Source organism: Meleagris gallopavo, chromosome 5 (assembly GCF_905368555.1).
Source record: "Meleagris gallopavo chromosome 5, MGAL_WU_HG_1.1, whole genome shotgun sequence".
In the NCBI taxonomy this organism is placed as follows: domain Eukaryota; kingdom Metazoa; phylum Chordata; class Aves; order Galliformes; family Phasianidae; genus Meleagris; species Meleagris gallopavo.
Genome location: NC_139408.1, coordinates 2,300,857 through 2,317,092, shown reverse-complemented (window position 1 = coordinate 2,317,092; position 16,236 = coordinate 2,300,857). Strand labels below are relative to the sequence as shown.

The 16,236-nt window shown below is 35.6% G+C and overlaps 1 protein-coding gene across 2 annotated transcripts in view; it reads left to right on the top strand.

The window, feature by feature from the left end:
* Positions 1-15,870, top strand: part of METTL15 (methyltransferase 15, mitochondrial 12S rRNA N4-cytidine) — a 92,468-nt gene extending 76,598 nt beyond the window's left edge. For both annotated transcript variants that reach the window (XM_003206088.5, XM_085223882.1), the window contains exons 4-6: positions 4,009-4,200; positions 7,207-7,385; positions 14,325-15,870. In XM_003206088.5, the coding sequence (XP_003206136.2) occupies positions 4,009-4,200; positions 7,207-7,385; positions 14,325-14,770 (817 nt within the window). In that variant the 3' untranslated portion in view covers positions 14,771-15,870. The remainder of the gene's footprint in view (positions 1-4,008; positions 4,201-7,206; positions 7,386-14,324) is intronic.
* Positions 15,871-16,236: the final 366 nt, after the last annotated feature.

Genomic DNA, 16,236 nt, shown 5'->3' with positions numbered 1-16,236 from the left:
CATAATCATAGTTTTAAGTGAAATTACTTGTGATTGATGTCACACAACCTCTGTTACTACTCAGGGAAACGAGGTAAGAGAAAACATTTTCTGTTTATTTTGTATAAGTTATATTCATGCTTCACTGCTTTTTTTCTGTGTGCATCCCTCTCAGCTGAGGGAAATAAAGTGAAATATTCTTATGAAGTGTTATAAAATATCACGTTAACTGAAAGCAGAAGAGCCAAAAATGTATTAGACTTTGAGCTCTTCTCTCTTTTTTGACTCTTTAATATAACTGAGAAGTATGGATCCAAGTGCTATCTGTCAGAAATACTGTCCTCTGTGTCGTAGTATAATACAATTAAATACTGTGTTATGACCGGAGTTGAAGGGTCTTGAACCTGAGGTCATGTCTTACTTTTGAACTATTGCAGACAGTACAAGAAGTCTGAAAATCCTTGAGATTGTTTTACAGTGAAATCTATTAAGGCCCCAAGAACTTCTGTAGCAGGTGAAATAACTTAATTATTTTTTTAATTGACTTAGATTGTGTGTGTGTACCCACTGTTCCTTTATATTCTTAGGGAATACTTTTTTCCTTGGAGAATGTCAAAATTAATGAAGAGAGACTGTGTATGTTGAATATTTTGAGAAGTTAGAAGTTGCTTGATAGCAACAGTTGGAAATTTACTAGAACTTAGCGTGCTCTTAGAAAAACAAAAAGAAAAAAGCAAGCCAAATGGAAGCTAAAAATGTGGCATTGTCTGATTTCATGTCTTCGCACCATCGCCTTGTTGTCTTTTCTTTCTGAATACTTTTAAGTTGGCGTTTAACCTTTCACATCTTATTTCTCTACTTGTAAGTTTGGGCTACAAGCTATTCATAGTGTTTTTAGGTGTCTGAAATAGTCTGAGTATGTAGAGTGGTATTCATTTACTGTGTTTAACATTTTTCTCTTACTCAAGAGACAAGCGGCTTTAAAACATCAGATTACTGAAAAAAAAAAAAACAAAGAATTTCCCTATTCATGGGAAGAGCCAATGACCTGTAAATGCAGGACATGATCCTTTTTACAGTAGTGTGTACAATTTTTATTGTTCGTTTATTTATTTGAGGCTGTTTTACAGCAATGTAAACAAAAATCTGAAGGCAGAAGGAATTGAAACACTTTCTCAAGAAGATGTTGTGCATAGCATACCATTGGTATTTGGACAGAGGCATGAAGAATAGTAGACAAGGGAAGAGTTTCTTATGTTTTAATAAATGCTTCTGAGTAATTGGTGAAACATATTTCCTTGAGTAAATGTCATACTCATCATCTAACACATACGTGTCCAACCTGCTAGTTCTAGGTTTTTATTACCCTCTTTTTTTATGTTTTAATTTAAAAAAAATAAAAACTTGGTTACTTACACACATTAACTATATTACATATTTTATGTGCAACCCAAGATAACTACTCTTAACTCATTGTGCTCCAGGCAAGCCTAAAGACTGGGACACACGATCTAATAGATGAGTCCTTGTCAACATCACCATCATTCCGTCATTGTTACCATTCTATAAAATAAAAAAGGTTGACATCTGTATTTGTTTTGGTAAGGTAGTAAATGATCACTCATAGCTATGTATTTGGTTTGATTAATTAAAATATTTTGAGATAACGAAGGTGCTTGAAGTTGTTTCTTCTGATTCACAAATGAACAATACAAAGAAATGGAGGTTTTCATCTAGTTGTTATAATCTCATAAAATGCATCTGCTTTTATTAAAGACTTACATTCACCAAGACACTTGACTCCACCATTGGTATAAAATTAATCATGTAATGCATAGGTTATATACAAAGGCTTTATTTTCTCACAGCTGAAAGGTTGACATCCAAATGTCCGTCTAATTCTTTTTCAATCTTTACTTGTGAACTCGAGAACATTTTCCATCTTAAGCATGTCTCTCTCCAAACATTAAATTTCAACATCAAATATGCATTTTTATATGCCTTTTCCTAATCTCAAAGGTTTAACATAAACAGTTTCTTTAAAGAAATATAATGAAATTTCTAGCAAGATGCAAATATACTTGAAAATATTTTTTTCAGAATGATTGTTAGCACAAGCCAGTGCTGTTTCACAGCTGCCAAGTGGGCTTACTGTTGAAGGAACTGGACAGTTTTAATTGAAGGAAAATAGTTAACTCATATTTTTTTCATATTTCATTTGTTTTCATCTCCCATATATAGGATTGTAAAGTTCATTCATTTACGGAAGTTCTAAATTTAGGAATACTGCTGGGTTGGACAAAGTGGTGCAGAGTTTCAAGAAAATTCCGTTCATATTGAAGGGAAATACAATCTCAGAGCATTCTCAAATAATATTGAGTTTAAATTAAGCTAAACGTGTTAAATAGTTGTACTTTTCAGGAATTCAGTTCTCATTAGGCTGAATAATTGTATTTAATTACATGCTGGACAGTACTCAATTCAGAAGTGTGTGTGTGTGAACATGGTATCCCTCATATGTTCATTCAAGGTATTTCCCAGTTTTTGAGCTACATTAAGTAGATTCATTCTACTCTAATGAGGATACCATTATATACCTACATGTACATGTTCTTCCACGTGGTTGTGTGTTCATAGCATCTTCATTTTAATGGAGCATTTACTCTTTTTTTCCCCTTGGTAGCATTTCCTCACTCTAATTGGATGGATACAAAAAACAGTTCTGATTTCCTCCTGTTCATGAGCTCTTATAAAATTGCGATCTCTGGAGTCAGCTAGATAGAAATAATGCTAGTTGTGTTTATGTTAAACTGACCTGAAAGATGGATTAGACTTAAGCTGATGTTTGAAAAAGTTAAATTTCAGTTGTTTTGGGGGAGGTTGTGGTTTTGGTTTTTTGTTTTGTTTTTTAGTTTTGTTTTGTTTTTTTTTCCAGAAAGTCTATAATGTTGACTCCTCAGAAAACATACAAGCATTGTCCTTTTGTAGTAAGGGATTGTGCTCTCCATCCACTCACCATTGCCCACGTAACTTTAACAGTGATGTGAGTTAACTTGAGTGTCTTGCGTCAATTTGAGTATGAGACTGAGGAGCACTTAGCCAGCCAATATCAGAACTCTAATGTAGAGTCAGTGATTTATTTCTAGGTGACAAAATATACTGTTTTCTGTGTGTTTCTTTGATTGTTTGCAGGTACTGATTAAGAGATTAAAAATCTGCAGGTACAGCAGCACATAGGTTAAACTTGTAAATTTTTTTGAAATTTTAACAGTCAGTAAATAAGTGATTTGCTGGTAGGTCGCCTTTATAGATAGATTAGAATCTAACATATGTGTTTAGATGCCAAGAGAGAGCTGGACATCTCAGAGATGTTCTTTTCCCTTACCATGCCACTTTTGTTCTCCAGGAGAGGAATCTTAAGCAAGAACCACCTTAATGCAAGAAAAAACAATACTGTTACCTTTTATTTGCTTTTGATCCAGTGCATGTAATTTTGCCCAATTATTTTTGAATTGACAACTACCATAAAAACAAGTATTTGTCCCATGGCAAGAATTAAGGACTTGTTTCCTGACAGAAGAGTATGAACCACAAGACTGGGCCATCATATTCCACATTGCCTGCTTTACTTTAGGTCCAAGAACCATTCATTTTTTTTCTGCTTTTTGGCATACCATAACTAGGAGTCATGCCCAGAGTAAGGAATAATTGGTGGTCAGAGAATTCCCATTGGATGTGAAAGATGACTCTGAGTTCTTCCATACTGAAAAATGAAATTTTATCAGGTTTCTGATTTGTTGTGAGCATTTTAAGATTAAGCAGGAAGGAAGTAAAGACAGGTTTAATAACCACTGATGGGTGAGTAGAATCAGTTTTGCATGCTGGCACATGAAAAGTACCTAAATTGTTACTTTGGGAATATCACTATTACAAGTGAGACAAGTGAGCATTACCAACTAATTCCTTCTATACGAAGTGAAAACACTGCACTGTTAAAAATTAGGGTTTTTATTTCTGATTTTCTTACAGGAAACAGATTCAAGCTCTTCTAGGACAGTTTAGCCAGTCAGAGGCTTTGTTAATCTCATCAGGAGTTGAGCCTGGAACTCTAGATGGAGTTCTCTTGGATGCTGGATGTTCTTCTATGCAATTTGATACACCTGAAAGAGGTTTTTCCCTGCAGAAGGATGGACCTTTGGACATGAGGATGGATAGTGACAGGTATTTGTTAATAAAATATTTATCCTTGGAACTCAACTGTGTGCTCAGTAACACTGTGTATCTCATTTCCTACTAAAGAGAAGAATTCACATAATAAAATTGTACCTAATTTTGCTCAAATATACTGTCAATCTTTTGCTACAAAACTTTTTTAAATTTTCAATAATTAGAATCCTGGCTACGTTCCTTTCTTTTTTAAAACAAGAGGAACGTTCCAGTGATACGTCATTAATCTAGTAATATTTATGTTAACTACACTGTTCAAATCTTACTTTTTTGGTGTGTGTGGTATACAGTTGTAAGGACAAGTTTTACGGTAAGGCTTAAAGATTCTGATAACATTATGGAAAGCAAAAGAAGATGCCAAGTACGGTTATGTTGACAGGACACTCAGCCAGAGCTTTGAGATGAATTTCCAAGATCTTTTTCTGTAGTGCATCCCACAAGGAAGACTTGGAGGCTTTTGAAGAATCACAAAATTGTAGGGGTCCAAAGGGACTTCTGGAGATCGTTGAGTCCAACCATCTGCTAAGGCAGGTTCCTTGCAGTAGGTTACACAGGAGAGCATCCAGGGGGATTTTTAATAGCTCCAGAGAAGGTGACCCCACAGCCCCCCTGGGCAGCCTTTTCCAATGCTCTGCAACTCTCAAAGTCAGAAGTTCTTTCTTGTGTTCAGATGGAACTTTGTGTTCCAGTTCTGCCCATTGCTCCTTGTCCTGTCATTGGTCACCACCAAATAGAGCCTCAACCTTCCTCATCTCCCACTCTTTAAATATTTATAATCACTGGAAAGATCCCCTTTCAGTCTTCTGTTTTCCAGGCTAAACAGTCCCAGGTCTCCCAGCCTTTCTTCATAGATACCAGGTCTCTAATAATCCATAGATACCAGCCCTCCTGTAGTTCCCTGCCTTTCCTGAAATGGAGAGCTCAGGACTGGACACAGTACTCCCAGTATGACCTCACCAGGGCAGAGTAGAGAGGGAAGATAACCTTCTTGCTGGCCATGCTACTTTATTTGTTTAAAAAGAAAACCAGATTTTATTAACCAGATTTTATTAACATATTAAGTTAAAACATGTTAGGATTCCTGTTTCCTTTCATTGGGAGGTGAGTAGGAAAGACAATTTGTTTTTTTCCTTTCTTTAAAAGAGGAAGCTACTCTGCCCTTCCCTGTTTGGTCCTTGTGTGATATCTAGCCTTGGTTTCAGCCAACTTGGTTAATTGGCTTCATTGCAGCAAGGTCTGTACAGGTTGTATTGTCCCCAGGAGCCCTTCTGTGTGGTTTCTACACAACTTGAGGCCTGTTTTCCAGCTATTTCTGCCCTACCTCAGACTGCTTTATCTGCAGGCTCACAATTCATTACTGCGTACCCTTTCCTTTTTTTGCAGCACTTAGTTTTCATGGAATGATCACTTGACCAAATTATGTTCCTCCCTTCTTTTTACAATGGCCACCTGACCCATATACCTCTCTGTAAGAGGAACCTTAAATTAAATCTAAAAAATATATATATCCTGTTGGTGATATGCAACAGTTAAAATCTGATCACAAAGTTGCTTTTAACGTACTAGAATAATGTTATGCTATTTCACTTTCCTTAGCAGACTTGCTGGTTTTATTTTGTACTGTTCAGGAGGCACATCAGCCTCATTTAATTGTTAAATTAACAATTACTAAATGAATCACCCATATTTCAAATAATCAGTATTGGTGCTGAGTTCATTCAGGAGCATGAAATTACACTTATACAGCGGTTTTCATCTTCAAATGACCTAATATATATTCCTGTAGTGTTGTGCTTTTTATGTGAAAATGACAGAGATCTGTGCTGCATAGATGGTGGCAATAAATGTATAATGTATTACTACTAGGAGTATGAAAATTTATTTGTCTCGTGTTTTGAACGTGTAGTCTTAAGAAATGTAATTTGGTCTTTCGTTGTTCACATAGAGCCTACAGGAAACCTCTGTTTCTAAGCAATCATTCTACCACATTAAGACTTAGCACAGCACATTTCTTGATGCTCCCTTTCTGTATTTTTGTGTAAAAATCTCGCGTGATCCTACTGGGATTCAGCCCTCAGATTTCATAAGTCTGAACTTCAGACTTGTATTTACATCATGAGGAAATATACGTGTGAGGGTATATAAGAACAAAGGCTACCTGTGGCATAACAAAAGCCTTCTGCTACAGTTGTTGCTATGATACACCTTGCTTCTGATATCTAAGTTTTGTTATCTTTTTTTTAAGATTCTGCAGGAGAGTAATGAATGCCTGAAAAATGTTCAGCATGCTAGTGTCTTTGTAGGAGAGAATTTATTGAGTAGTTTGCATGCTTTTTCACATTAGTTAATCCTTAGATGATGAACAGTTAATACTTTGAACTGTTTCAATAGTGAAGTGGCACAGATTAAAATAAATACATATGTATGACTTACACCCTTTCAATTGTAATAATTCCTTTCATTTGTCATATTGGATCACTTATATTCTCTCAAAAAGGATATATGGATACAAATTTTTATGCCTCTTAATGAAATGTATAGTTGAATTGTTTTCACAAGCAATTGTTTTCATAGCAGGAGATGTGAAAGAAAAGATCCTTGAGATCAGTTCTGAAAAAAAAAAGAAAAACAATGTATATTGTAAGGTAGCTAAAATTAACCTTTAAGGGGCAAGTTTATATTCTAAAGCTGTCAAAACAGGAACAGTCACACAGTATTTCCAATTTAGCATGATACTGAACTGTATTTATCCTCGTCAAGTCATTAGACATAGTTTATGATCATACTTGGAAGTTTCAGCTGTTTTAATTGATATTGAGGAACAAACTCCACTTAAAGTAACAAGAAGTGCATTTTCATAGGTTTGCTGTCTCTTACTTGAAAACCTCAAAGGCACTTGTATGCACTGTGTGTGTTTGACTTTGTCTCAAAGCTATGAAGCTTCACCTCTTGTCAATGAATACTGACGTCAGTGAACTAATTGGCTCTTCTTGTGCGTAGGTACCCTGACATGCCCACTGCTGCTGATGTTGTGAATGCTTTAGATCAACAGGCACTTGCGTCCATCCTGAGAACATACGGGGAGGAGAAGCATGCCAAGAAAATCGCTTCAGCCATCGTTCAGGCACGCAGCATATATCCCATCACCAGAACTCAGCAGCTTGCAAGCATTGTTGCAGGTACCCTCATTAATTCTTCACAGTGGCTGAAAGAGGAAAAAATATTAATCCCCAAAGTCCCAGAGGGATCTATTTGTACTTGAAATCATGCAGGATCTGATCCTGCCTATTCTGCTCTGATGTCAGTTCTCTTTTTTCCCTGTAAGTTCCCACTTGTTATACTGTATTTTGCCGATTAGTTTAATAATAGATTTTACATGAAGCGATTTATCATTTTGCCTACCAAGTTAAAACAGAGAATGACAGCAGCCTAGGGAATTTTTTGTCCCAGCTATTGGTAAGCATTCAAATATCAGATACGTCATATGCATCTCATAGTTCTAACTTTCTACATTTTAATATTTTGAAGGAAAGTACGATGGCAATTTCCAATTATGAAAGAAATTAGATTTGTTCCCTCTGCTTAAAGCACAAGGAAGCAAAAAGTAAAGCAATACGTAGCTTGCTTCATCTTGTGAATGCCAACTAGAGCAGCCTGAAGCACCTATTGAAACACTTCATCTTACCTGCTCTTAACTGTAAACAACGTGAACAAAATGTAGTTAGGCAGCAGCTGTGCTCACATTTAAAGCCTTCATGTTTGTATTCTTGAATCAAAGTTTCCAAGGAAAAATGTATGATAGAAATACAGTGCCTTAACATTCTAATATATACTGTCGGGACTTTTTATTTAACCAAGAAGTAAAAATTACTGGGTCTTTAACAGCTATAAATTGTCATCAACTAAATTTAGAACTTTAAAATTGTTACCCAAATGTATCACTATTCACTACTGAATGCTAAAGGATGTCTGTATTCTGAAGACTTGAAAAAACAATGACAGCAAGATGGATTAAGAACTGATTGAATGGCAAGTCTCAGAATGTTATGATCAACAACACTGAATCTGACTGGAGGACTAGCTAGTGGTGTCCCCCAGGGATCTATACTGGGGTTGGTCTTGTTCACCTTATTCATCAATGACCTGGGTGAAGAGTGCAACCTCACTAAGTTTGCTGATGATAGCAAATTGGATGGACTGGCATATACACCAGAGGACTACACTTGCATTCAGAGAGACCTTGGAGAAATAGGCAGAGGAAAGCATCGTGAAGTTCAGCAAGGTCAAGTTCAGGGTCCTGCATACAGGAAGTAATAACCGCATGCACACCAGTACAGTCTGGGGGCTGATCTACTGGAAAGCAGCCTTGCAGAGAAGGACCTGGGTGTTTGGGTGGACAGTGGGCAGACCATGAGCCAGCAGTGTGTCCTTGTGGCCAAAAAGGCCAATGGGATCCTGGGGTGCGTTAGAAAGAGTAGCACACCAACGGGCTGAGGTGATCCTCCTCCTCAACTCTGCCCTAGTGAGGCCACATCTAGAATACTGTCTCCAGTTCTGGGCACCCCAGTTCAAACAAGACAGGACAAACAACTACTGGAGAGCAACCAAGATAGTTGGGGACCTGTAGCATCACCCTTATGAGGAAAGGCTGAGAGAGCTGGGCCTGTTCATCCCGGAGAAGTCTGAAGAGGGAATCTTAATAGTGTGTAAATATGTTTTAGGGGAGTGTACCAAGGCAGGGACCAGTCTGTTTTCTGTGATGCCCGGTAACAGGACAAGAGGCAACGGGTGCAAACTAAAACACAGGAAAGTCTGTCTGCATGTGAGAAAAACTTCTTCACTGTGCGAGTGACAGAGCACTGGAACAAGCTGCCCAGAAAAGTTCTGGAGTCTCCTTCTCTGGAAATATTCAAAACCTGCCTGGGTGTGATCCTAGGCAATGTCCTCTAGATGATTCTGCTTGAAGCAGCGGGATTGGGATTGATTGATCCCAAGTGGTCCCATCCAACTTCAACCATGCTGTGTTTCTGCGATCCCCTTAAGTTTAATGGATTGCTTGTGACTTGTCACCTAATGGTAACTTTGTGCCTCAGTGACAGGGTTTTTCTTCTCACGTTAAACTCTAATATATTGGAAGAGCTGCTTAATATGTGAAATCAGGAAGGCAGTTTTTATTGAGTATGCCAAGGAAAATTTTCCTGCCAAGACAGTAAATATGTGTTTTGAACTTTTTGTGGAGTGTGTAAGTTAAAACAGTTTTAGGACCACTACATTTATCTCTCTTTGGGTATAAATTTCTACAGTTTTAATTTGATTTCTCCAGTAAAGGAGATCAACTAGTTCTTAAACTGAGTATACATTAAGAAAATTTCTGTTAAGTTTAACAGCTCAATTGATAATCAATTCTTCTGCAAATTGATATCCATGAAGTTATTAAGGTAAACAATAACTAAAGGACCAGAGATTACAGCTGTAGAATCCTCTTGTAGCCCAGCTCAGAAAACCTTGACTAGTTAAGGATTTAAGCAGATTAAGCTCTATGACTTATTAGTTAAATGCCAAGTCCTTAAAAATAAGCAATTGAATCATTTAAAACATGAGATTTTATTACTAAAATTTTCCAGATTCTATCGGAGCACAGTTTTATCTCCAGAACAAGAACATTTTCTGCCTGATTAAGAAGCCAGAATACAAGCAAAAAATCTAGTCAGGTAGACTGGTTATTTCTATCTATCTCTTTGTTGATTTGAATACCTGATAATTCATATATAGTCCCTATTCTTTTTTCATGTGATCACTTAGTATGACTTCAGATTTTCTAGAACTCCAAAGTTCTGGCTGCTAAGGGAATCCCAGTGAATTCAAGCTAGATTTATACTAGACTGAAACTGGAAAAGGCAAGTGCTAGTCTAGACTACATAAGAAATAAAAAGAAAAGAGTTAGAAGATATATTGCTGTTACTAATTAATTGGGAGATAAATTTGAAGGATATAACTGGAAAAAAACCAACACCCACCTCCACAACAGTGACATGACAATCAGACATTTCTAAAGTTTGTATCGACAAGAATTAGAATGTTAAGGTACAGCTTAAAAAAATTATAAATAGGTCTGTATGTTGAGTTTGCCTACAACAGCTTGAGGCTAGCTCAGGTATCAACACATTTCATTACAGTCTTTTGTTGCAGTTCACGAAAACGAGTCCATCTAACTCTTGGCGTAGAGCCTGGAAGTTGTCTTTCTACAGTCTTTGCCATTGAATAACATCCTACCAAAAAAAAAGAGAAAAAGTTCTTCTAAAAGCTTGTGATCCATTTGAATAGGGAGGTCTCTGAGTAATCTATGGGGTCTAGAGTTTACATAGGGAAAAAGGAAGAATTGTTCTTTTTTTTTTATCACTGATGTGAGCATCGTCTCTTTCTCCAGCAGTTTACTGCTTCCAATTTTCATTGCAGATATCTGTGATAATGAACAGACGTTCTTAGCTGAACATCTGTGAATAGATGTGTGGAAGTCAACTAAGAAACATTTCTGATAGCTGTTGCTGAAGCTTTTTGAGTTCTGTTTTGAAATTGTAGAATTAACCGGATAGGTGGGAAAACTGGTTAGAAAATGTGAGATTTTTTAGATGTTTATTTTATTGTTTTTTCTATGCAACTCTCAATTTTTGTTTCAAGTGGGTAATATAACTTTTTATATTTTTGTTTGTTTTCACAATTGGTATTTTCTTTTTGTAGTGACATTTAGGTATGTGGTAATCCTTTGGATTTGACTTGAAAGGAGCTAATGATGAGATATTAAAGAAACAACAGTTTAAAAAGCTTTAATAGGTAAAGCCAATCTCATTCAGATTGGTCAACGTTTATTGACTTGATCAGTATGGAATTGGTAATATTGCCTGAATTTCAGAAGAGTGGGAATTAACATTGTACTGAGGGAGCCTAGACAAAAGGACATTAGTTGCGTCACAGAAACTTATTAAATGCAATTCTAATTCAACAGACGAATTCCTGCAAACAGGTGCACAATCTGAATTAATTTTTAAACTCTCCCACACTCATGCACTCCGGGGACTTTAATAGTTCTTATTGACAGGCACAGCACGTTGCTAATTTCATTCACAAGCTTAAGAATTTCAATACATTTTAACTTGTGAATCTGTTTCAATTTTAAAAGTGTTAGTAGCATCAGGGCATCCCAAAACAAAAAATGATAATTTCTCTCACTGGGATTTCAGACCAGTTGTCTAGCCAGAAGTGCGATGCTTTTATGAATGAAATTCATTTTGCAAGCTTCCCATACAGTTCTTTACATACGTATTTTTGTACATTGTACAGCCTGTTACCAGGAAGGGTTTTCTTTTAGTGTTGTGGTAATCGGAGGGGGCTGGGTGAGAGATTTTTGCAGAAAATACAGGTAGATTTTGTTGAACAATACCAGAGGGCTAAGAGTGAATAGAAAAAAAAAGTGGCACATAGGTTATATCTGCTGTGTTAATTAAAAGAGATGAAGGTCCATATGTGTGACAGAAATCACTACCACAAATTATATGTATTAGCTGATAGCAATCTCTAAAGACACACCAATAAGCCATTGCATTTTAAGATGTTATAGTTTTAGTTAGGGTTTTTGGTTGCATAAAACTACTCAGTGGCTATATTTCTTTACCAGTTTCCTGAATTGGATTCTGTACCAGTATATATGCCCAACAATGCTGTTTGCACATGTTGATCTGAGGCTTGTAATGTGTTAATGTATTTACAGAATATATTAGGATCTTAATTTCTTTATTTCTCTTCCAAGTTTGTCATAAATCTGTGTTGCAAGGATTCACTTTTCAAATTTACCTCCTAGTTTATAGATATCTTGAAACAAAGTTCATGGACGAAGAAAATTATTGAGGGAAGACATTGCACTCAACCTCATTGGACAATTATCTGACCAGAGATTAGCACGTGACTTGTAGGAAATACTTTTGAGTAGATCTGTATATCATCCTGTTCATTCACAAAAGTCAAAGATATTTGGATGACATAGAACTTAAAACTTTTGAGTATTTCACTAAAATTCCAGTGAGATTGACTGTGGAAATTTAAGTAAAGAATCTCATTCTAGGCTTCCCATCAATAAGCGCTCAGTTTTGTACCAAAATTTCATCTTGTACTCTTGTGAGTTGACTTCATTTTTATCTGCGATACTTTTGGAAGCTGGAATATGCTTAGAATATCAGAAATAGATTATCCTCAGAAAGCTAGCAGTATTTTTTAGAGAATATTTAGGCTGCTAAAATAGACTATTAAAATACAACAGTGAAAAATGCTGTGGATCTACTTTTAGAGGTGAACACCAGCTGTGGATAGTAACAGTCCAAAATTGAAAGTGTGAAACTGATGCTCTTGACGTCACAGCTGTAAATTTTTCAGCAAGTTGCAAGTGAAAGGAGATTCTGTATAAAAATGGTAGAACAGTACAAGTAAAGTTAGGTGGAAGAAAATGTGTAGTGCATTCTAAGCCACTAGCTTGTTAGTAGGAAATACTTTGTATGGAAACTGTGCTTTTTCATTCAAGTTATGGCTGTTTTCAGTAGAGTGAACATAGGCTTGGTTTTGGAAGTGCAGAAAGAAGAGTGAGGTATGTTTTCAATTTTTTTAAAATGGAGGCTTGGAAGAAGAAAGAAGTAGACTTGTTGCCTGATGTAATTTTCAAATCCATTTCCATAGTCAAGAACCCATGACTTTTGTAGCTGAATTCAAAAGATACTCAAGTATCTGATGTGTCTATTTTGAATTCTGTTGAAGAAAACTTTTACTCTGACTGAAACTTAAGACAGGTCTTATGGAGAATGCAAAACCATGTATGTTTAGTCATTTAGTGAATGCAATTGCAGTATGTGTGTCCTGATGTATTTTTTTGAATGCATTATATACTGATTTTGACCCTGACACTTCTTTTAATAACTACTCAAGAGTTCTGAGCAAACTCCTTGTATCTGTAGCTATTAGTTGCCCATTTTGAAGAAAATAGTTTCTCCATTACGTTGATTATCAGTTACTTGGTTATTTGGTTATTAACTACAATTACTTCAAATCCATTACTTTATAATTTTGTAGTTTAGTACTGGAATAGAATTAAGGCTTTTTAATACATGCGTGATGTATTGTCTTATCTTTAATGGACCCTCTTCTTTAGAAAAATAATTATTTCCATTTATGTGCTCCTATGACTTCTGCGTTTACTTACATAATAGATCATAAGTTTACTCAGGTTTCATAGATCTTGTAGGCTCTTGTACTTTTTTTACTTTGATCCATCAAATCTCCAGTTCTTTGCTCTGTACTTTGATAATGAAGGTTCAAGCCTAAAATACATCAAATGAGGCTATATTAGAGTTTCCATCAAATTTTCAGTCTCTTTATAAAGAGGCTTGAATAACTCATAAGATCTCGGGGGAAGGTCAAGAACAGAGTTTCTGGAGTTTATTGCCACCAGTGTCTCCTAAGCTAGTGATTTTTCTTCCAAGTAACTCTTTCCTTGGTGTGTTCTGCTGTGTCAAAACTTGGCAATGTTAGCTGCATTTTCTAAATTTCTTAAGGACCTTTCATCAACATTTGAAGGAACACTGGTTTAGTGACCAAGAATTTTTATCTCCAAACAAGAATGTCTCTTCTAAGCTTTTAATTAATTGAAAAATACTTACCACTAGATAAATTGAAATGAAAATATTGTTTTCGTTATATCTCTGTATGAAAATATATTTATTATAAGCTAGAAAGCAACAGTTAAAAATTAGTGTCCATCTTTTTTTTTTGACTTGCCTTAAAAGCATAAAATGAACTGTCACAAACAGCTGTTTTGCATTTTAACTTGAAGCATTTGAGAAAGCACTTCTAATGGATTGTAGAAAAACCTGCAAGCCAGCTCAGTATAATAGGGTTTACTTTCAGGAAAGGGGATCTAAAGCAGAAGATAATTATGCATTTAAAAGAAGGAAGCTCACTCAGGGTTCTTTGGTAAGTATGCACTCATTTAAAGTCATCATGCATACATGGATTAATGTCAGAATAGCAATGTGGAAATAACAAAATTGTGACATGTGCCTTTTCCAAATGTATGACAGGTGCTTTTCCAGCATCAGCATTGTATGCACGAAAAGATCTGCTTCAGAGACCTACACATGTTGCTACCAAAACTTTCCAAGGTCTACGAATATTTGTAAATGATGAGCTTCATGAACTCCTTATAGGGCTGAAGACAGCTGAGAAGTTTCTAAAGCCTGGAGGTCGTCTTGTAGCCCTCTCTTTCCACTCACTAGAAGATCGTATCATTAAACGTTTTCTTCATGGAATAGACATGACAGAAAAGTACAATCTTGGCTCAAGGCAGAAGATAAGACGGGCTCTGAAAAATTGCTCCAAGGAAGAAAATACACAAGAATTCCCCCATGGAAAATCCAACTCAAAGTGGACTTTCATACAGAAAAAAGTTCTCACACCCCAGGCCAAGGATATTCTAACAAATCCAAGAGCGAGGTCAGCCAAGCTAAGAGCTGCTGTTAAACTCTGAAATAAAAATGAATCATTATATAATTGTATCATTTCCTAAAGTTTCATTTTCTGAAGGACTAACTGGACAGATAACATCCAACAGAAAAATCAAATGGGAAAGACTGTTAAAAAACATTGTTCCCATCATTGTACTTCATTATTAGGGTGTAAAGTAGGACATCAAAAGGTAAAGTAATAAAATAAGTAAAATAAGTTACGAGTGGGTGTTGCTGATTATACAAAATGTTTATCTTTAAAAAGGACAAAAACTAAAGTTTTTACAAACCAGTTTTGATATATTCAAAATATTTCCTTCAGACTCAACTCAGAACTCCGACACTTCCAGTCTAAATTCAGTAGCTGATTGAGATGGACATGTTTTTATGGCTGATGATGTCATACAACAAAGTCAACCAGCTGTTCTAACCTGGCGTATTTTTTTTAAGCTAGCTGAAGAACTCCTGATATAAAAAAATCTTGATGTATAAACTGTCTGATGTCTGTTGATTTGTTGAATTAGCATCTGTATGACAGTAGCTTGATCTTGCATAAATTGATATCATAACCTTATGCCTAATCCAGGAATTTATGAATGATCTCTTACCTCTGTTAGTAAGAAAATATTTACATATATGGTAGCCTGGTTATTTAATGTTTATTGATTTTAAATAACGAATAGGTCTTGAGAAAAAAGGAACTTCAGAAGGCCTCTGTATTGCATTTGGACATTATAAGCAGTGAGCAAACAGGAGGAAAATTTGTACTGTAATTTGATAATTTGATGTTATTCCTGTAGTCCTAAATTCTGCGCATAGGTCAAGTAAAAGTTTCATGTGTTGATGAAATTATTATTAACCAGCCTATTCTGACTTTTCCAAAGTATTCTTCTTTGCAGATGATGTCTTAAGAGTTACTGTAGGTAAGCAATGATTTTTATAAGTGAACTACTAACGCCAGTTTCCTACTTGGATAGCATACTAACTAGTAAATTGGTAATATATTTTTGATTAAGATAAATGAATTGGATTTAGCTGTAGATTTGTATTGTATTGTAAAAATTCATTGCTGTTGCTGTTTTTGCATGTTAATAATGATTACATAATAGCATGTTTCAACTTATTTGACCTCTGACTCATCTTTTAAGGAAAAAAGAAGTCCTTATTTGAATATTTGAATAACAAAATCTGTAGCAGGATATCATTTGTAGAGAAGAGACTGGAGACTGGCAGAGAGAATAAAAAAATGCAGTATTTGACTTTGAGCTAAATAACTACTTCATTAGCTTTCAAAAGAACACTGGATCATTCCAGTCTTGACTTTCATCAAGCATCCTTTTCACATAGCTTATTTCTCTGGAGGTTTTTTAGGATTATATTGATACAAACAAATTGAAATTTAGATTAACCACCTATAACGTTCATTGAAATACTTGAATATTGTTTAATTCTTTGATAAAGCTTGGTCATGATAACATAGATTAGTAAT